The 15,878-nt window shown below is 54.2% G+C and overlaps 1 protein-coding gene across 9 annotated transcripts in view; it reads right to left on the minus strand.

Moving 5' to 3' along the window:
- TSPOAP1 (TSPO associated protein 1) overlaps positions 1-12,871 on the minus strand; it is a 29,901-nt gene extending 17,030 nt beyond the window's left edge. For 3 of the 9 annotated variants that reach the window (XM_060203809.1, XM_060203811.1, XM_007536124.3), the window contains exons 1-16: positions 11,692-12,870; positions 10,825-10,932; positions 10,125-10,253; positions 9,355-9,528; positions 8,615-8,800; positions 7,364-7,441; positions 7,192-7,275; positions 6,836-6,925; positions 6,536-6,658; positions 6,177-6,281; positions 4,194-4,244; positions 3,801-3,821; positions 2,770-2,974; positions 1,878-2,050; positions 664-779; positions 296-405 (exon numbers count right to left, since the gene is read on the minus strand). In XM_060203809.1, the coding sequence (XP_060059792.1) occupies positions 296-405; positions 664-779; positions 1,878-2,050; positions 2,770-2,974; positions 3,801-3,821; positions 4,194-4,244; positions 6,177-6,281; positions 6,536-6,658; positions 6,836-6,925; positions 7,192-7,275; positions 7,364-7,441; positions 8,615-8,800; positions 9,355-9,528; positions 10,125-10,253; positions 10,825-10,932; positions 11,692-12,021 (2,083 nt within the window). In that variant the 5' untranslated portion in view covers positions 12,022-12,870. Of the gene's footprint in view, positions 1-295; positions 406-663; positions 780-1,877; positions 2,051-2,769; positions 2,975-3,800; positions 3,822-4,193; positions 4,245-6,176; positions 6,282-6,535; positions 6,659-6,835; positions 6,926-7,191; positions 7,276-7,363; positions 7,442-8,614; positions 8,801-9,354; positions 9,529-10,124; positions 10,254-10,824; positions 10,933-11,691 lie in introns of all 9 variants that reach the window. The other 6 variants (XM_060203814.1, XM_060203815.1, XM_060203812.1 and 3 more) reach the window with 4 other exon arrangements.
- Between the last annotated feature and the right edge of the window lie 3,007 nt (positions 12,872-15,878).

Genomic DNA, 15,878 nt, shown 5'->3' on the forward strand with positions numbered 1-15,878 from the left:
ACTTGGCCACAATTTCCTCATGACAGTGTCCACCATCATGGCAGTGAAAGGTTCTGTCCTGGCTGCATGAGCAGGACTCAGAGTCACACCAGCTGTCCCCTCTTCCCAGCCCTGTTGCTCCTCTTCCCCTGTGGATTTTCAGATCTATACGCCTTCCCGATCTATAGCTGAGCCTGGAAAGTTTCACTGGGCTTAGCATGCTGGGAGAGGGAACGGTGGGTGGAAGGTTTGGGAGAAAGAAGTGTTCTTAACAAGCAGAAGAAGAATGGACAGCTTCACCCTACTGTCCTCCTACCTTCAAAAAAGCCATCTTCATCCATGTTGCCGTAGATGTAGATGTACTCGCCAGCAGTGAGCGGGAGTTCTGCCTCTGGATTTTCATTGGGGCCCTCAAAGGGGTTGTAGCTGTTGGGGAAGGTGCAGAGGAGGGAGAGGACCAACAGTCTACCTCCAGGTCTGTCTCCCCACCACAGCCGCACTAGGCCTTACAGGAGGCTTGCTTGGCCATCCTTAGCTAAGTGGAGCGCTCTCTGAGCCCACTAGGTTACGAGTGTACATCCAGCTGGGGTCTTGGCGCCTCCCCACCATCTCCGAAGGCCCCTTCCTCCCATACATCCAAATGCTGGAAGGGATGGGGGACAGGGGGAGGTGTGAGGGACCCACCTATAGCGTGCTAGGAAGACCTGGATCCTGGCTCCTCCCTGCCTGCCCTCTGGCACTGCTGGGAGAAGGGAGATACTGTCTGCCTCCAGCTCCTCCACCTCACTGGCTGTGTCCACCTGCATGCAAACAGTAAGGGTCATTTCCTCTGTGGGACCCAGGGCCAACGGCAACACAGGCAGGTTTCTAGACGGAGAAGAAAGCACTGCTCTGAGTAGGGATAGAGAGCACGTTCTGGGCGAGGTCAGCAGCAGTGAGTCCAGTACTCCATGCCGCACGTCCTGGCAGTCATCTGTGGCTCTGATGGGGACAGCGGGGATAACCCAGATCCTCCCTCAAGCCGTGGCCTCCACAGCACCAGACTACTAGTAAGACCACTTTCCCCATGAGACATTCAGTCCACAAGTGGGGGAAAGGTATCCAACAGCAATATGCTTCCTTTGAGAAAAAAATACAATAAAGCACTCTATAAGAGACTATAAATAGACTGTAAAAGCTGGAGACAAGGAGGCAGGACAGGCTGAGGATCCTGTGGCCTAGGGTCCTAAGCAGAACGGCAGACCTGCACAGAGCCTGACGCAGCACTTCCATTCTTCTCCCACAAGGGGGCAATAGAGGCCTGGGGCTGGGTTCTCCACAGCCCTGAACAAAGCTGCTCCCAGCTTGCCACCTGCACTTTCCGGGCGTTCAGGAAGTAGAAAGAGATGAGGGGATGGGAAGTGTTGTGAGTGAAGGCCATGGTGATCATAGCATCTGTGTGTTAACCATCTACTGTGAGCTCCACACTGAGCATGGTGCCTTCCTTGTTTTTTGGTTTTGACTTTGATTCTTTTCACATAATCATTACCTTGGCTTTGAAGATGGGTTTTCTTCACTCAAAAGTCCAGACAAGGAAACCAAAGCCCAGAAATGGTTAGTGGCTTGCCCAGGACAAGGGGAAATCTGGGTTCTTATACCTGTGCTCTTTCTCACACAAAACCTGCTTCTGCTACCGATGCTCTCGTGAACAGACTCATTATGTGAATCCTGGCACCAAAATGTCTCTCTCCTTCCAGCCCAGGACTCAAGGGCCTCTCTAGGCCCCTCAGGGGTGGAGCTGAGCAGCTCCAAGGTAGGTCCAGCAGGGACAGACTCCACAAGAAGGAATTCTCTTGATTCCCAGAAACCTCCCCTCCTGCAAGGCAGAGCCAGAAGCCCAGGACCCACTCAGCACTGACCTCTGGTGTAGGGCATGACTTAGGACTGTTGTGGACAGACTCTGAGCGAGAGGAATTGGAGAGAGACTCTGCCTTCTTGGATGCTCTTCGAGAGATCCCAGCAAGTGTGGCAAGGGTAGGCTCTGAAGATTTTGGGGTGCAGCGTCCAGGGGATCCTGGCAGAAGGTCAAGGTCTAAAGAGAAGATAGCTCGGGATTTGTACCCTGAGGAGACCAGGGACCAAGGGCAGAGTCTCTCAGATATAGGGGGTAAGGCTGGCTTTTTTTACCGGGGAAATATCTAGAAGCCACATCAGAGGAGATGTGTGTGGGTGACTTACATATTTTGCTGGATGCTCAGAGCAGTTTGATGATGTGCACTGACTCGTTCCTATCTCAGTCTTTTTCTCTGTTTGTTTGTTTGTTTGTTTAACACACACACACACACACACCTCAGTTCTGGCTTACACTGATGCTGAGGATTGAATCTGGGACTATCTCTCCAGCCCCCAATTCCTGTCTTACAGCTTAGGGAACTAGGGCCCACAGAGACTTAGCAGCATCCTCAAAAGTCATATGAACTATTCAGAGACTAGAACTGGGACCACCAAATCTGACTGGCACCCAGCATCCCCATTCTCTTAAGTCTGCTACGAACCACCACCACCACCACCCCACCTGACTGGCTGTCATGGTCACCAAGGTCCTGTGGGCAGGAGAGGAGCAGTGGCCTGCCATGTCTGGGCCAGAATTCAAAATGCTACGGGGTCATTTTTTTTCTCCAAGGGAGTCTGACCATCAGCAGGCCTGACTCTAACTGGCTGTGTGATGTTGGGTAAGTTGCTAGCTTTCTCCAGCTCTGCACTCTGAACAAAAGCTGCGTTTCAGACTTACATCACTGGGGTCCACCTTACCTTTGGGACCAGACCCCCGGCAGGGCTGGGGAGTGGAGCAGCAGCAGGGGGGTGGTGGGCGGTCCCCCAGGGCACTGCAGCCCAGGGCAGAGGTGAGCAGATCCAAGGGCCCAGGATGTAGGCGGAAGGCCTGGAGCTCCTGTGCCAGAAGGCTGAAGCGCTCCGTTTGGCTGCGGCACTGCTCCTCAAGTTCTTGAACGCGAGCCTGAGACAACGCTCCCCATGAGCCACCAGGACCAGCAAAGCCACCCAGTCCAGCCTATGCAGTCTCCACAATGGCCCACAGTGGGCATGAGGTCACATCTGCCCAGCCCCTAGGCCTAGGCTCCAAGTGTCAGCCTGGCTGCCCCACTGCCCTTAATAGTGTCTGAACTGAGAGTGAAGTTCTGGGCTGGGGGAACCTTTAAGCCCAGCCCACTCTCATCCCTCCACACTGGGGCCGTGGCCTCCAGGCAGAATTCCCATACATCCAGGCAGTGGCACTTCCTGCAGGATTCTGGCTGCTTTCTAGGTCACCTTCATCACTCCCAACAGAGCTCTCTCAGCTCTGCTGCTTGTCCATCTCTCTCAGTCAATAACCTAAACCCCTGCCCTCAGAGAGGTCCCCAGAGAGAGCCCACAGGAGACTGAGAGACATCTTTGTGGGAATAGGCCAATTCTCAAGAATCTTTCCGGAGGATCCCAACAGGTAAGTGGAACTCTCCTCTGGCCAGTATTGGGAGGTTCCTGGGCCATGAAATTCCTTGTGGTCTGAGTGGCTATAGGTTTCTCTGAGGAGGAAAGATGTGTGGTAGTTCTAGGACAAGGGGGTGGCCCACACGACCTTTGGGAATCACAGCCCATCTGCAATTTCTCAACTCTGCTGACACACACACACACACACACACACACACACACACACACACACTGGAATCACAGGGACCTGAAGACACAGTGACTACTCCACCAGCTCAGAGAGGTCTGGGGAAGGGGACACCTCAGAGAGGCTGAAAGGAGGTTGTTATGGGCGAGGAGGGTTGAGGAGGCCATACCTGCATGGAATCCAGGGTAGACTGTAACCAAAAAAGAAAACAGAGAAGAGAGATTAGGATCCTTAGCACAGTAGACCATTACAGAGAGGGAAGAAAGGAAAGGGAAGCCTGGAAGGACATCATCTAGTCAGTTCCCTAATCAGCTGAGCAGCTCCTCGATGAAAAAATATATTTCAGGGCGAAGGCAGCCTCTGGGGGTGGGTGAAAAGGGGACGCTCTTGCCACCAGGCCCAGAGCCCCTTCCCACCTGTAGTCTGGCCCGAGGGACAGGCCAGTGACGGAGAAGATTCTCCCGGATCCTGAGGGAACTAAACTCTTCATGCAACCCCACGCCCGCCCCCACAGTCCATTCGGAATCAGCTCTCTCTGAAGGTCCCCTTGCCACCTCCCTACCTCCAGCAGCTGCACAGCCCCTTCATGTTCTCTCTTGGCTTCTGCCTGGGCCTACAAGTGAGAGAAAGCAAAATGCTGGAAGGGAAGGACAAGGAATGGAGGTAGGAGGGAGATGGAGATGAAGGGTAGGGAGGGTCAGAGAAAGAAGTGAGGGGAGGGGAGTCGGGCAGTAGAGCAGTGGGTTAAGCGCAGGTGGCGCCAAGCGCAAGGACCAGCATAAGGAACCCGGTTCAAGCCCCCGGCTCCCCACCTGCAGGGGAGTCACTTCACAAGTGGTGAAGCAGGTCTACAGGTGTCTCTCTTTCTCTCCCCTTCTGTCTTCCCCTCCTCTCTCCATTTCTCTCTGTTCTATCCAACAACGATGACATCAATCATAACTACAACAATAAAACAACAAGGGCAATAAAAGGGAATAAATGATAAATAAATTATTTTAAAATATTTTTTTAAAAAGTGAGGGGAGGAGACGGGGAAGGGATGGGATGCAAGACTCCCCCCGCCCCCTCATGAAGAACCATATTTTAGGCCATAAGGGAAGAGGGTCAGAAAGAGGTGAGCCACACTGTTTTTCTCTGGGGACATTCACCGTCCAGGTTTCCCTCCTATCTCTCTGGACAATCCTCAGCCTCTTTCCTTTATGCCCTGTCTTCGACCCCATTTTGAATATTAAGGTTCCACAGGACACATATGAGGCCTACTTTACACCCTGCACTCTCCCCAAGGGAGTCTCATCTGGTCACAAGATTAACCACATGATGACTCCAAAATATATCTCAAGACCAGCTTCTCTGATGCCAGACTCCTACCCACCAATTTGTGGGCCTTGAATTGTCTGATTCAATGCGCAACCCAATCCTGACCAAAAGGGAACCTGGGATTCTCTACCTCTCAAATCAATTGCTCTTTGATTGATTCCTCTCCTCCTGGAGAATGAAGGACCCCATTCCCATCGGGGTTTACATAAACAGTAGGTGACCAAGCAAGGACTCAACTGGAAGCCCAGTGAGTCATGTCAATTGTTTCTCCAGAACATATTTCAGATCCATCCATCCCCCACCTCCATTATCTGTACCCTTGTCCAGATGGCCACTGCCTCCCAGAATCACTTGCAGTAGCCACACATATCCAACTGCTCCACGTCCATGCCCACTCTCAATCCGCCCTCCGTGGTCTTGCCAAATAGCAGTGTAGGAGGAATCAGACCACATTACTCCCCTACTTTGGACCTTTCAATAGCTTCTAATGCTCAGGGAGAAATATCTAGCTCCCCAGCTTTGAAGATTTTACCTCTGTGCTATCCACCCTGCTATATTCTAGCCATACTGCCTGAGACCCATGTTATTTCTTTTTTTATTATTATTTTTAAGATAGACATAGAGGGGGGCAAAGTTTCCTTCAGTAGAGTGGGGCAAGGCTCAAGTCTTCATCGAGTACATGGCAAAGCTCACTATCCAAGTGAGCTATTTCACTGGCCCCACAGGCTCTTTCCCGACACAGAACACATGCACTTCTGCTGCTCCTCTCAGACATGCTTTCAACTAGCTCATCTTCTTCCTTCAAGAACTAGAGGCCTGGGCCAGAAAGATAGCTCAGCCTGTGAGAACACCAACTTGCATGCCTGAGGTCCCAGAGACTACAGGTTCAATTCCCAGCACTACCTTCTGGAAAAGTAATGTTCTGTTCCTCTTTTCCTGTTGCTTTCTCTCCTTTCTCTCCCATTCTCCCCTGCCTGACTCTCCTAAGTGGCCCCGTCCCCCTCCTTCCCAGTTGCTGTCACACCACCCTGTCTCTCTCCCACTGCACGTGTCTGCATATGGGATCATCTCTTCATGGATCTGCTTAATTACAGATTGGCCAGAGGCTTGGTCCTTGCCCACCACCGTCCCACCCAGTATGGGCTCACAGGTGCTCGCTAAGTGAGTGGGTGGCTGAGCAGAGCTCAGCAATCTGCTCCCTACCCCACCTCCTGCCATTGGCACCCACCTGTTGCAGTCTCTGGACCTCTTCCTGCTTCTTCTGCAGACTGAGCCGAGCTTGCTCATGCTCCACCTCCAGCTGCTGCCTCCGCTGGGCCACCTCCCGCATGTGCTGAAATGCAAGGTGCTAGGTCAAATCTAGAGCCCCACTCCACCTTTCTACAAAGGCTCTACAAAGAGGGAGCCTCAAACCAAAGAATCATTTGCTCCAGATACATCCTGTCAAATAGAAAGCAGAGGCAAGAGAACCAAAGGGGCAGATGGTATCAGAATCGGGCCTCAGACCCCACTTCCCCAGAAGGGGTTCCTCCCACTGTCCCACTTGCCTGGAACACATGCCCTCCCTCACCTCCACAGCCCACTCACCTTCAGCACCTGCTCCAGGCTCTCCAGTTTGCTCTGCAGGCCCTGGCTTTTGCGAAGGGCCGAGTCCCTCTCCTGTGTCACCCCCTGGAGCTGGCCCCTCAGCTCTGCATTCTCCCACTCCACCTGGAGATAGCATGTGGCAGGGAGTCAGCGTATGAGTCTCATCTCATCGGCCCCCTCACCAAGAACAGTGCCCTCACAAGCCCAGTTGGGGAAAGAGGCTGGAGCAGAGAGCCCCAGCCTGGGGACCCGGGTCTCCACAGAGCCAGGACCCCTTCAGCACCTGAGTAGAGCTGCTACCTGCTCCTTCTCCGTGGCTCTCCCACTGAGCCGAGAGTTCTCCTCTGCCAGGCGGGCATTCTCAGTCTGGGCTTCTCTCAGCTGCAGTTCCTGAGAGATCAGGAGAGCTATGGACAGGGGCCCAACACCCACTTTCCGCCTCTCCCAGCACAGAAGCCCCCAGGCAAAGCCTTCATCTCCCACCTGGATCCTGCACCAGCCAGGAAAGGAAAGCCCCACAGGATGGGAGTGGTGGTGTGGGAGGTGCATTCTGGAGGGCAGGAAGGATGAGAGCAGAGCTAAAAGGACCCCCACTACATGCACGCACGCACGTTCTCTCCAGACTGGCCAGGGAAGTGAGGCCCAGGAGAGCTTACCAGCTCCTCACATCGCCTCTGCTTTTTCCGGGCCTCCTGCTCCAGGCTTTCACATTTCTTCCTCTTCTTACTGAGCTCAGACTCCTATGAACAGGGGTCAGAATCAAAGGCTCCTGCTGTGAGGAGACAGAGCTGCCCATAAAGGCCCTCTAGCCTTTGGCCTGGGACTTACCAGCTGCTGCACCCTCTGCTGTTTCTTGGGCTCTCCTGGGCTTAGAGGTGGATTTTCCACATCCTCCTGGGGAGTGACCTGAACATGGTCAGAGGCAGGGGCTTGCATCTGAGAACAGAGTCCTAGGACAGTCTGCCTCCAGCCCACCCTGTTCCTGGAAGGTCCCCACCTCATCTCACAGTCGAGGAGGAGGCCCCTTCCCAGGAAAGGGGGTGCTATCTGCCCACCCACCCCACCCCCCATCATCTGCACATCACAGGAAGTGTGTCCTCCAGCCCTAGTGCTTGGAGATCCTGACACCCATGGGAGATGGGCCATTTTTCCAGGCCAAAGCTTTCCCTTTTTAGCTGCCAACAGCAGCGAGGCTCTGCACTCAATTACTGTCCTGGGTGTCCTTCAGCCACTGGCAGGGAAGTAGGAGGTTGCCTGGGCCCCCAGGGGTGTGATGTTCCCAGAGCTAGAGGTTCTGGATTATCAAATCCGGGCTTGGCCTAGCGCAAACCTGGCCAGACCGTCCTCCTGTTTGCCCCCCAAGCCCACCCTGTCACATGTCCCACTTATACCTACACTCTGGGGACAGGCTGTGACAGGAGATGCATTTCCCTGAATGGGCCTGGCAACTACATTTCCCTGGATGGGCTTGGCAAAATCTGAACAAGAAGCTGTCCAAATCCTGAGGCCTAGGTCCTATGAAGTCCCTTCTCCCAGCCCTCTTCCCAGAGGGTGGTGGACGTAGGTGTTGCCCAGCAGAGGAGCCAGATCTCCTAAGTTCTGGGGGTGCCTAGCTCTCATGACAAGGGCTGCCTGAGCCCAGCGCCCAGCGCCCAGCGAGCGTCGCCCATACCTGGAGCAGGGGCGGTCGCACCGCCGCCCCCTGTAGCCGGGTGGGCCTGGAGGACCAGGCGGCTCTGGAGGGGGCGTCCCCGCACTCGGCGGCGGCGGGAGACGGCGGCTCTCACAGGCCCCCAGCGGCTGCCAGGGCAACCGCGGATTTGCCGCGGGCCGGGCCGTACCACTAGAGGCGCCGAGGGGCGGCGGGGCGGGCCCGCGGGGCGCGGGGTGGCGGCTGGCGCACTCTGGCCCCGGGGAGCTGGGGCGGAGCCGGTGCTGCCGCGGGGATCAGCTCAGGGCCGGGACTCTGGGAGCGCACACCCGCCGCCGGGTCCTCGGGACTCTGAGCGCGGCGCCGGGACAGATATCAGAGGGCCCGCACCCCCATCTCCACACACCTGCCCTGGCGCTTGCGCTCACCTCTATGGGGGCCCCGGGGGCGGGTTTCCCTGCTCGGGCCGGGGCAGCTGGGCCCCGAGGCCGGGGCCGCAGGGGCGGCTCCTGCTGGTTGCGCAGGGCGATCTGCCTCTGCAGCCGCAGCACCTCCCGCTGGGACTCGCGCAGCAGCCGGTCGAAGTCCCGCATGTGGAGCCACTGGGGGCCCTCCTGACATGGGGACACAGACAGAGGAATCAGCCCCAACCTCTCCCCCCATGCCACACGCCATCCCTGGCAGAAGCCGCCCTCCGCCTGGCTGGAGGGGCTGCGTTGCACAGGAGCGAGCACATCCTCGCATGCATACATGCCTGGTCATACGTGCACGCGTGCACAGCCACATGCTTCTGCGAGCCCGCGAGCAGACATTCACAGTAACTAGCTCACTGGGCACTCACGGTGTGCCTGGCACTGTGCTAAATGCCATGTGGACATCGCTTCACACAAGTGTGAGGTATGTGTGGATTCACTCACACACCCATAGGCATACGGCCTCAAGCCTGATGCATAGAAATTCCCAGGTTGGGGACACGTGGCTCCACCCCCTTCAGTTTAGTCCTCTCCCGGCTCCCACCTGGGCCGTTGCCAGGGGAACCTACTCCCCAGCAGCCTCCACCTTCCCGCTTCATTTGCATCTCATTAACATCTCATCCTCATCCCACAGCCTAGAGCTGGCAGCCCTGTGCAGGGCTGAGCTGGAAGGGGTGCCCAGGGCCTCCTCGCACCTTGCCAACCAGGGTGAGCCTGGCCTGCAGCTCTCTGCACTCCCGCTGCAAGGAAGCAATCTGCTTGTCCTTGGCCAGCAGAGCGCTGGCTGTCTCACTGAGGTCCTGGGCTCGCTGGCGGACCAGGGCCTTCCGGCACAACTCCAAGCTAGCCCCTGGACGCGGGGCACTCACCTGGCCAGAGGAGGGGTAAGGCCCAATCATCTGAGGGCTAGGGCACTTCTCCCAGTCCTCAGCTCCTCCCACAGGAGAGGTTAGGATGAGAAAGCTGCAAGTGTAGCCTCCTGCTTCCACCTGACACCCAGACAGGGGCTTCAGGGAACCAGCAAACCTTACTTGATAAATTCCAGAAATTCTCAGGCAGAAATGAAAGGGTTAACTCTATGACCTCATCTAGGTCCTAAAGATGCTGCTAATTGAAGGCTGCCACAGTGATGGGTCCTCATCCCTGCCTCCCCCCCCCCCAGGGCTCTGCACCCAGAGGTGAGCTCAGCAGGAGGCTGCAGACAGCACCAGCACTTGGTGATATGGAATCCTGCTCCCTGCTTGCTCAGAACTCCCCTCCAAGCCCTGCCCTCCCTCCTGGAGCTCCAAAAGCCCTGGGCTCCCTAGCCTGGCCAGTGTCGGTCCCTCCTACACCTCAGCCCCTGGGTTTCAGTCTCTTGGGTGCTAAGCATCCATGGCCCGCAAGCCCTAGCCCCTCATGCTCCACCCTGGCTCACCCTCTTCCTAGGCCTCCCAGCCTCTGTCCAGCAGCCTCCCGTCCTCACCACCCTTAGGTTCGTTTCCTGCAGCTTCTGGGCCCTCTCCTCCAGGCGTTTGGCGATGACTGCCAGCTCAGCATTCTTCCGCTTCAGCCTCCGTACCTTCTCCTCCGTCTCAGGAAAACTGCTTTTCCTCTGATAAGGGTCAGCCAGAATGGAGGCGTTTGGGGGAGCATCCCCAACAGACCCAACCCTAACTGCCCAGGTTTGAGGCTGAAGCCTTGGGCTCACAGTTGGGTGCTGAGCAACTCTAGGCAGAAATTCAACCTGTCAGGGAGTCGGGCTGTAGCGAAGTGGGTTAGGCGCAGGTGGCGCAAAGCGCAAGGACCAGCGTAAGGATGCCGGGTTCCAGCTCTGGCTCCCCACCTGCAGGGGAGTCTCTTCACAAGCGGTGAAGCAGGTCTGCAGGTGTCTATCTTTCTCTCCCCCTCTCTGTCTTCTCCCATCTCTCTCCATTTCTCTCTGTCCTATCCAACAATGACGACAAAACAATAATAATAACAACAATAATTAAAAAAAAAGAGCAACAAAAGGGAATAAATAAATTTTAAAAAAATTTAAAAAGAAATTCAACCTGTCTGGGGTTGAGGATCACGGTGTCTCCCATGGAGCCCTTACTTAGAGGGGTGCTCATGGGGTTAGGAGGGTATTGAATCTGCTTGCCACCCCAGCTCAGCCAGGGCCAGCATTTGCCTCCGAGCCTCACCAGCATCAGGTTTTCCTCCTTAAGGATGGCACAGCGCTGCTGTAGCTCTGCCAGGGCCCTCAGCAACTCCAGGTTGGTCCTGTCCCTGATGCCCACATTCAGCTTGGCCTGCCATGGGAAAGGACAGGGCTCAGCACCTCAGAAACCACCCTTTCTGGTCAGAGCGCTCCATTTGGAAGCTTCTACCCCTCTAATAGTCCAAGGAGACATGGCGACAAGAATGTTCTCTCCCATAGCCCAGGTCTTCAGAGGGGAACCCAGGAGTCTGTGTAGTCCCTCCCATTCATAGACATCCTCTGAGCCAGGGGCCCTCTCTGACAGTCCCTGATTCTTCCCATTCCTGTCCATCTTTCCTCCAGGGAAATGCTAGCTTCAGCACCCATCCCCACCCCTCCAGCCTCTTCATGGGCCCTGAGTCCCTGTCCCTCCCCCCAAAGTCCTGGTTCCTCCATCTTCTACAGGAGACTGCTCACACCCACCCAAGCCTGTTCTTCCAGCCTTAGCCCAGCACCAAGCCCCAACCCCTACATCCTTCAGTCTGCGATTCCACCATACACCTACAAATGCCTCATACCCTCCTGCCCCCAAGGACAGAGACTTAGGAGGAGGAAACACAGACAGGGCGACTCAAGGGGATAGGAGCAGAGGGACAGTGGCAGATGTAGACAGACATGCAGAGGATCAAATAGCAGAGACAGAAAGACATAGACAGACAGACAGGCACAGAGATGTTTTCTCAAAGAAGGAAGGGCACTCACACACACAGAAACAGGCCAAGGGAGGAGAGTCGGTTGGCAGGGTCGTATACTGTGCCAAGGCATAAGGGTAGGGTGAGGACCCCCCCACCTTGCAGACCCCAGGCCTTACCTTAGGGGAGTCCTCTACCTCCTTAGCCTCTAGCCTCAGACAGTCAGGTCCAGAGCCAGGTGCTTGCTGCCCCAGGCTGGGCAGCTCAGTTTCTGTTCCTTCAGGGTCCATGCCCCCCATCGGCCCAGAGCTCCAGGTTCCCTCAGGCTCACAGCTGTCCTCAGGCTTCTGTTCTGTGCCTTGAAGAGCTGCTGGAGTCTCAACAACACTCCAGGCTGTGCCTCCAGCTTCGCCCCCCTGGCCTGGAGCCCAGTTCTGCCAGGCAGGCAGAGCCCATGGCTCCATAGCTCCGGGGTTTCCAGGCCGTGGGAGGGGTGTCAGTTGTTCCATGGTATTGCCAAGTGGTCCCAGGATCTGGACTGGGGAACATCACCCAGCCTAGTAGAGGGGCTGTTGAGGGTCATGCCAGGCCAGACCCTTTCGTCTCTGAATTCTTGGCTTCACTGAGGCTCCATCAGGGGTTGGGAGGAGGCTGTAGGAATCAAGGCTGTGAGCTGGAGCTGGGGATATGTGAGCTAGGTTTGCTTGTGGCTGTGTGTGTGCTGGAGTGTGTGGAGAAGCAAGGGTGTCCTCAGGGAGGTGGGGAAGATGTGTCTGTGTGTGTGTGTGTGTGTGTGTGTGTGTGTGTGTGTGTGTCCCTAGATCTGCCTGTGAGGGTCAATACTACCTTGTGTGTGTTTACAGGATCCGTGTCCCCTCTTGAGTGTGCTGAGGGTGGAGGACAGTGGTGCTGTGTGTCACTGTCTGTGCCTGTTTCGGAGTTGTCAGTTGTTTGTGTGAGGGGGTTGGTGAGTGGGTGGGTGGGTGAGTGTCTGTATTGCAGGGTGGTGGCAGTGTGTGATGCTGTCACTGGTGCTCTCTGAGCATCTCAGTGTAGTGCAGCTGTGTGTATGGGTGGCGTTGTAGGTCCGTCAATGCCTGAGTCTGGCCATCCATTGCGATTCTTCAGCCTGGCCAGGGTCTGCAGGAGCCACCGAGAGTAAATCTCCAATGTTCTGCGATGGTTCTTTATGCCCTGCTTCCCTCTCCTCTTCTGGGTGTCTTGCTGGGCAGCCAGGCTGATTCTAAGGAGGCCTGGGTCGGTGGGCTGCTTGCCTCATAGTCTCTGTCCCTGCCGGACCTCAGCTCTGGTTGCTGTGAAGGTCCCCTACAGTCCCACAGCCGGTAGATGGTGGCCGCCAAGGAGGGCTGAGCCTCAAAATGCAGGGGGGCGAGAGGATAGCCAGCCCTCCCCTCCCCCTCCCCTCCCGCCTACCAATAGGAAGTCAGCTGCTGGTTTCCATGGTGACGGCGCTGGACTGGAGGGCTGGACCAGCCGGCAGGGTCCGGCCAAAGGGAAGCGCAGGTTCCTCACGGGGTCCCAGTCCTGTGCCCCCATATGTGGTCTCACACCCATCGTGCCCTCCTCACACCTCCTTCCGCGGGGTGCAGAGGCTGGAGGGCTGCAGAGGATCACACCCACATCAGCCCCAGCGCAAGACCGATAGAGACAGAAACAAGGGGTGGCATGACAGACAGAAATTCAGTCGTGGAGAAGGTGGAAATAGAACAGATAAGAAATGAAATGAAACAAAGACATGGAGGGAAGGGAGGGAGGGTGAAAAGGGGAGAGACTAGTAGGATGAAAGCAGGAAGACAGAAGCAAAAAAAAAAAAAGTGGTATAAAGGGTTGAGAGAATTGCTTAAGCTTCCTCCTAGCAGACTGCATTTTTAGGGGAAATCTGGCCTTCTTGGGCTAGCAGGAGAGACCACATACCCTGCTACTGGCTTTGCCCCAAACAAAGTTAATCTATCTTATAGGTCTTTTTGTTGTGGGGGAAGTACATTTTTAGACAAAAGCATAGGGACTTCCCACTCACGAGTCAGTCTGCATGTGGGGGCAGGGGTCTTGGATGAAGTCCCCAGAGACCTGGGTGTTAGAAGAGCCACAGGGAGGCAGTCCCTGTCCTCTCTCAACCTGGGACCCAGTTAATCGCCACACAATTCTGTCTCTGCCAAAGTCAGGGTCCCTCATGTGGCGCCCCTGGGGAACAGCAGCAGCACTGAAACAACCCCACCCAGAGCTGATGGAACTGGGGAGTGGTGCAGGGAAAGGGGCCTCCTCACTTCCCAAAAGCACTGTGTAGATAAGTATGTGCACCATTATGTGATGTGCCACTAACGCTCACGCCAGGGTGCATATGTGAGCCACGATGTGCACAGAATAAGAAAAGCCTTAATCTCCATATATGTATATGGAACCACTTGTTATTCTCTATATGTAAACACATGTGCACATGTATGCTGCTGTTATATGCCTGTGAGCTGCACTGGGCATATCCGTATGTATGTTTTTTTTTCTTTTCTGTTTTTTGTTTCGGTTTTGTTATTGCTACCAGGGTTATCACTGGCACCTGGTGCTCTCACCACTCACAGTGGCCATTTTTCCTTTATTTTAATTTCTCTTTTTATTTTATTTGATGGGATAGGGAAAAAATTGAGAGAGGAGGAGCAGATAGAGAGGTAGAGAAGGAGAGAGAGAGAGAGAGAGACACCTGTAGACCTGCTTCAGCACTAGTGAAGTTTCCCCCTGTTGGTGGGGAGTGGAGACTCAAACCCAGACCCTTGAGCGTGGTAATGCATGTGCTTCACCAGGTGTGCCACTGCCCGTCCCCTCATATGCAAGTTTATATGTCTACATTGCCATGGTGCCCATGCTGTATGTATGTGAGGCTATGATTATATGACCTCGTAAACATGGACAACCTGTGTGTCATAATGTATATACATGGATGCCATTATATGTTTTTTTTTTTTGCCTCCAGGGTTATTGCTGGGGCTTGGTGCCTACACTACGAATCCACTGCTCTTGGTAGCTATTTTTCCCATTTTGTTGTCCTTGTTGTTGTCATTATTATTATTGTTGTTGTTGTCATTGTTTTCAGATAGGACAGAGAGAAATCGAGAGGGGGGGTGAGAGAAGGAGAGAGAAAGACAGACACCTGCAGACCTGCTTCACCACCAGTGAAGGACCCCCCCTGCAGGTGGGAGGTGGCCTCGAACTTTATGTGTTCTGTGCGCTTCGTGCCATGTGCGTTTAACCTGCTCCGCTACCGCCGAAACCCCCTTTATATGGGTGTCTATTATTTATTTGTAATTGATCATTTATTGCTGCCAGTGTTACTGCTAGAGCTCAGTGCCTACACAATGACAATTCCCAGTGGCCATTTTATATCTTCTCATAGTGACAGAAATAGCCAGAGAAAGAGGAACACCAGTTACACTGCTTCACTAATTGTGAAGCTCCCCCACACACACCCCCATCCCACAGGTGTGGAGCAGAGTCTTGAACCTTGGCCCTTACATATGGTAATGTGTGCACTCTGCCAGATGTGTTACCTAGCCCAGCCCACCATTATATAGTATTAGACAATAATAACTTCTACATAGTAAAATAAATGTGTAATGGCACACAGTGGCAATTTTTTTTAATTATCAGTATCTGGATATCTGTACTACCATGTTATCTATTGGACGGCCATTCTATATGAATGTGTCACTACAGATGTATGTGTTGTATGTTGTTTTGTGTGACATACCAGCCATGTCATGTGTACATTTAACTATACATGTGTGTTGATAATATGTATGGACCTCTTGTGTGTGCTTTGTATATTAGTCTATGCCCTTGTTTATTGTGAGATACATAGCATGTTCATTGTTGGTTAGTGGGGTTTTTTAAGTTATTTTCTCTTATGAAGAGAGAAAGAGAGAAACCTACAACTCTACTTCACCACTGGTGAAGCTTTCTCCCTGCAGGTGGGGACTGGGGGCTTGAGCCCCAGTTCTTGTGCATAGTAGTGTGTACACTCAACCAGGTGTGCCACTGCCTGGTGACCCCTTTTTTTTACCACCAGGGTTATCAATGGGGCTTAGTGCTGGCACTATGAATCCACGGCTCCTAGCAGCCATTTTTTTTTCCATTTTGTTTTTCTCTTTTTACTTTATTTTTATTTGGCAGGACAGAGAGAAATTGAGAGGGAAAGGGAGATAGGGAGAAAGAAAAGATACCTGCAGACCTATTTCACCACTCATGAAGCATCCTCCCTACAGGTGGGGAATGGGGGCTCGAACCTAGATCCTTGCTCATGGTAGTATGTGCGCTTAACCATGTGTGCTACTGTCTGGCCCCTTTTTAAAAATTTTTT

The sequence above is a fragment of the Erinaceus europaeus genome, chromosome 12, assembly GCF_950295315.1.
Source record: "Erinaceus europaeus chromosome 12, mEriEur2.1, whole genome shotgun sequence".
NCBI classification, from domain to species: Eukaryota; Metazoa; Chordata; class Mammalia; order Eulipotyphla; family Erinaceidae; genus Erinaceus; species Erinaceus europaeus.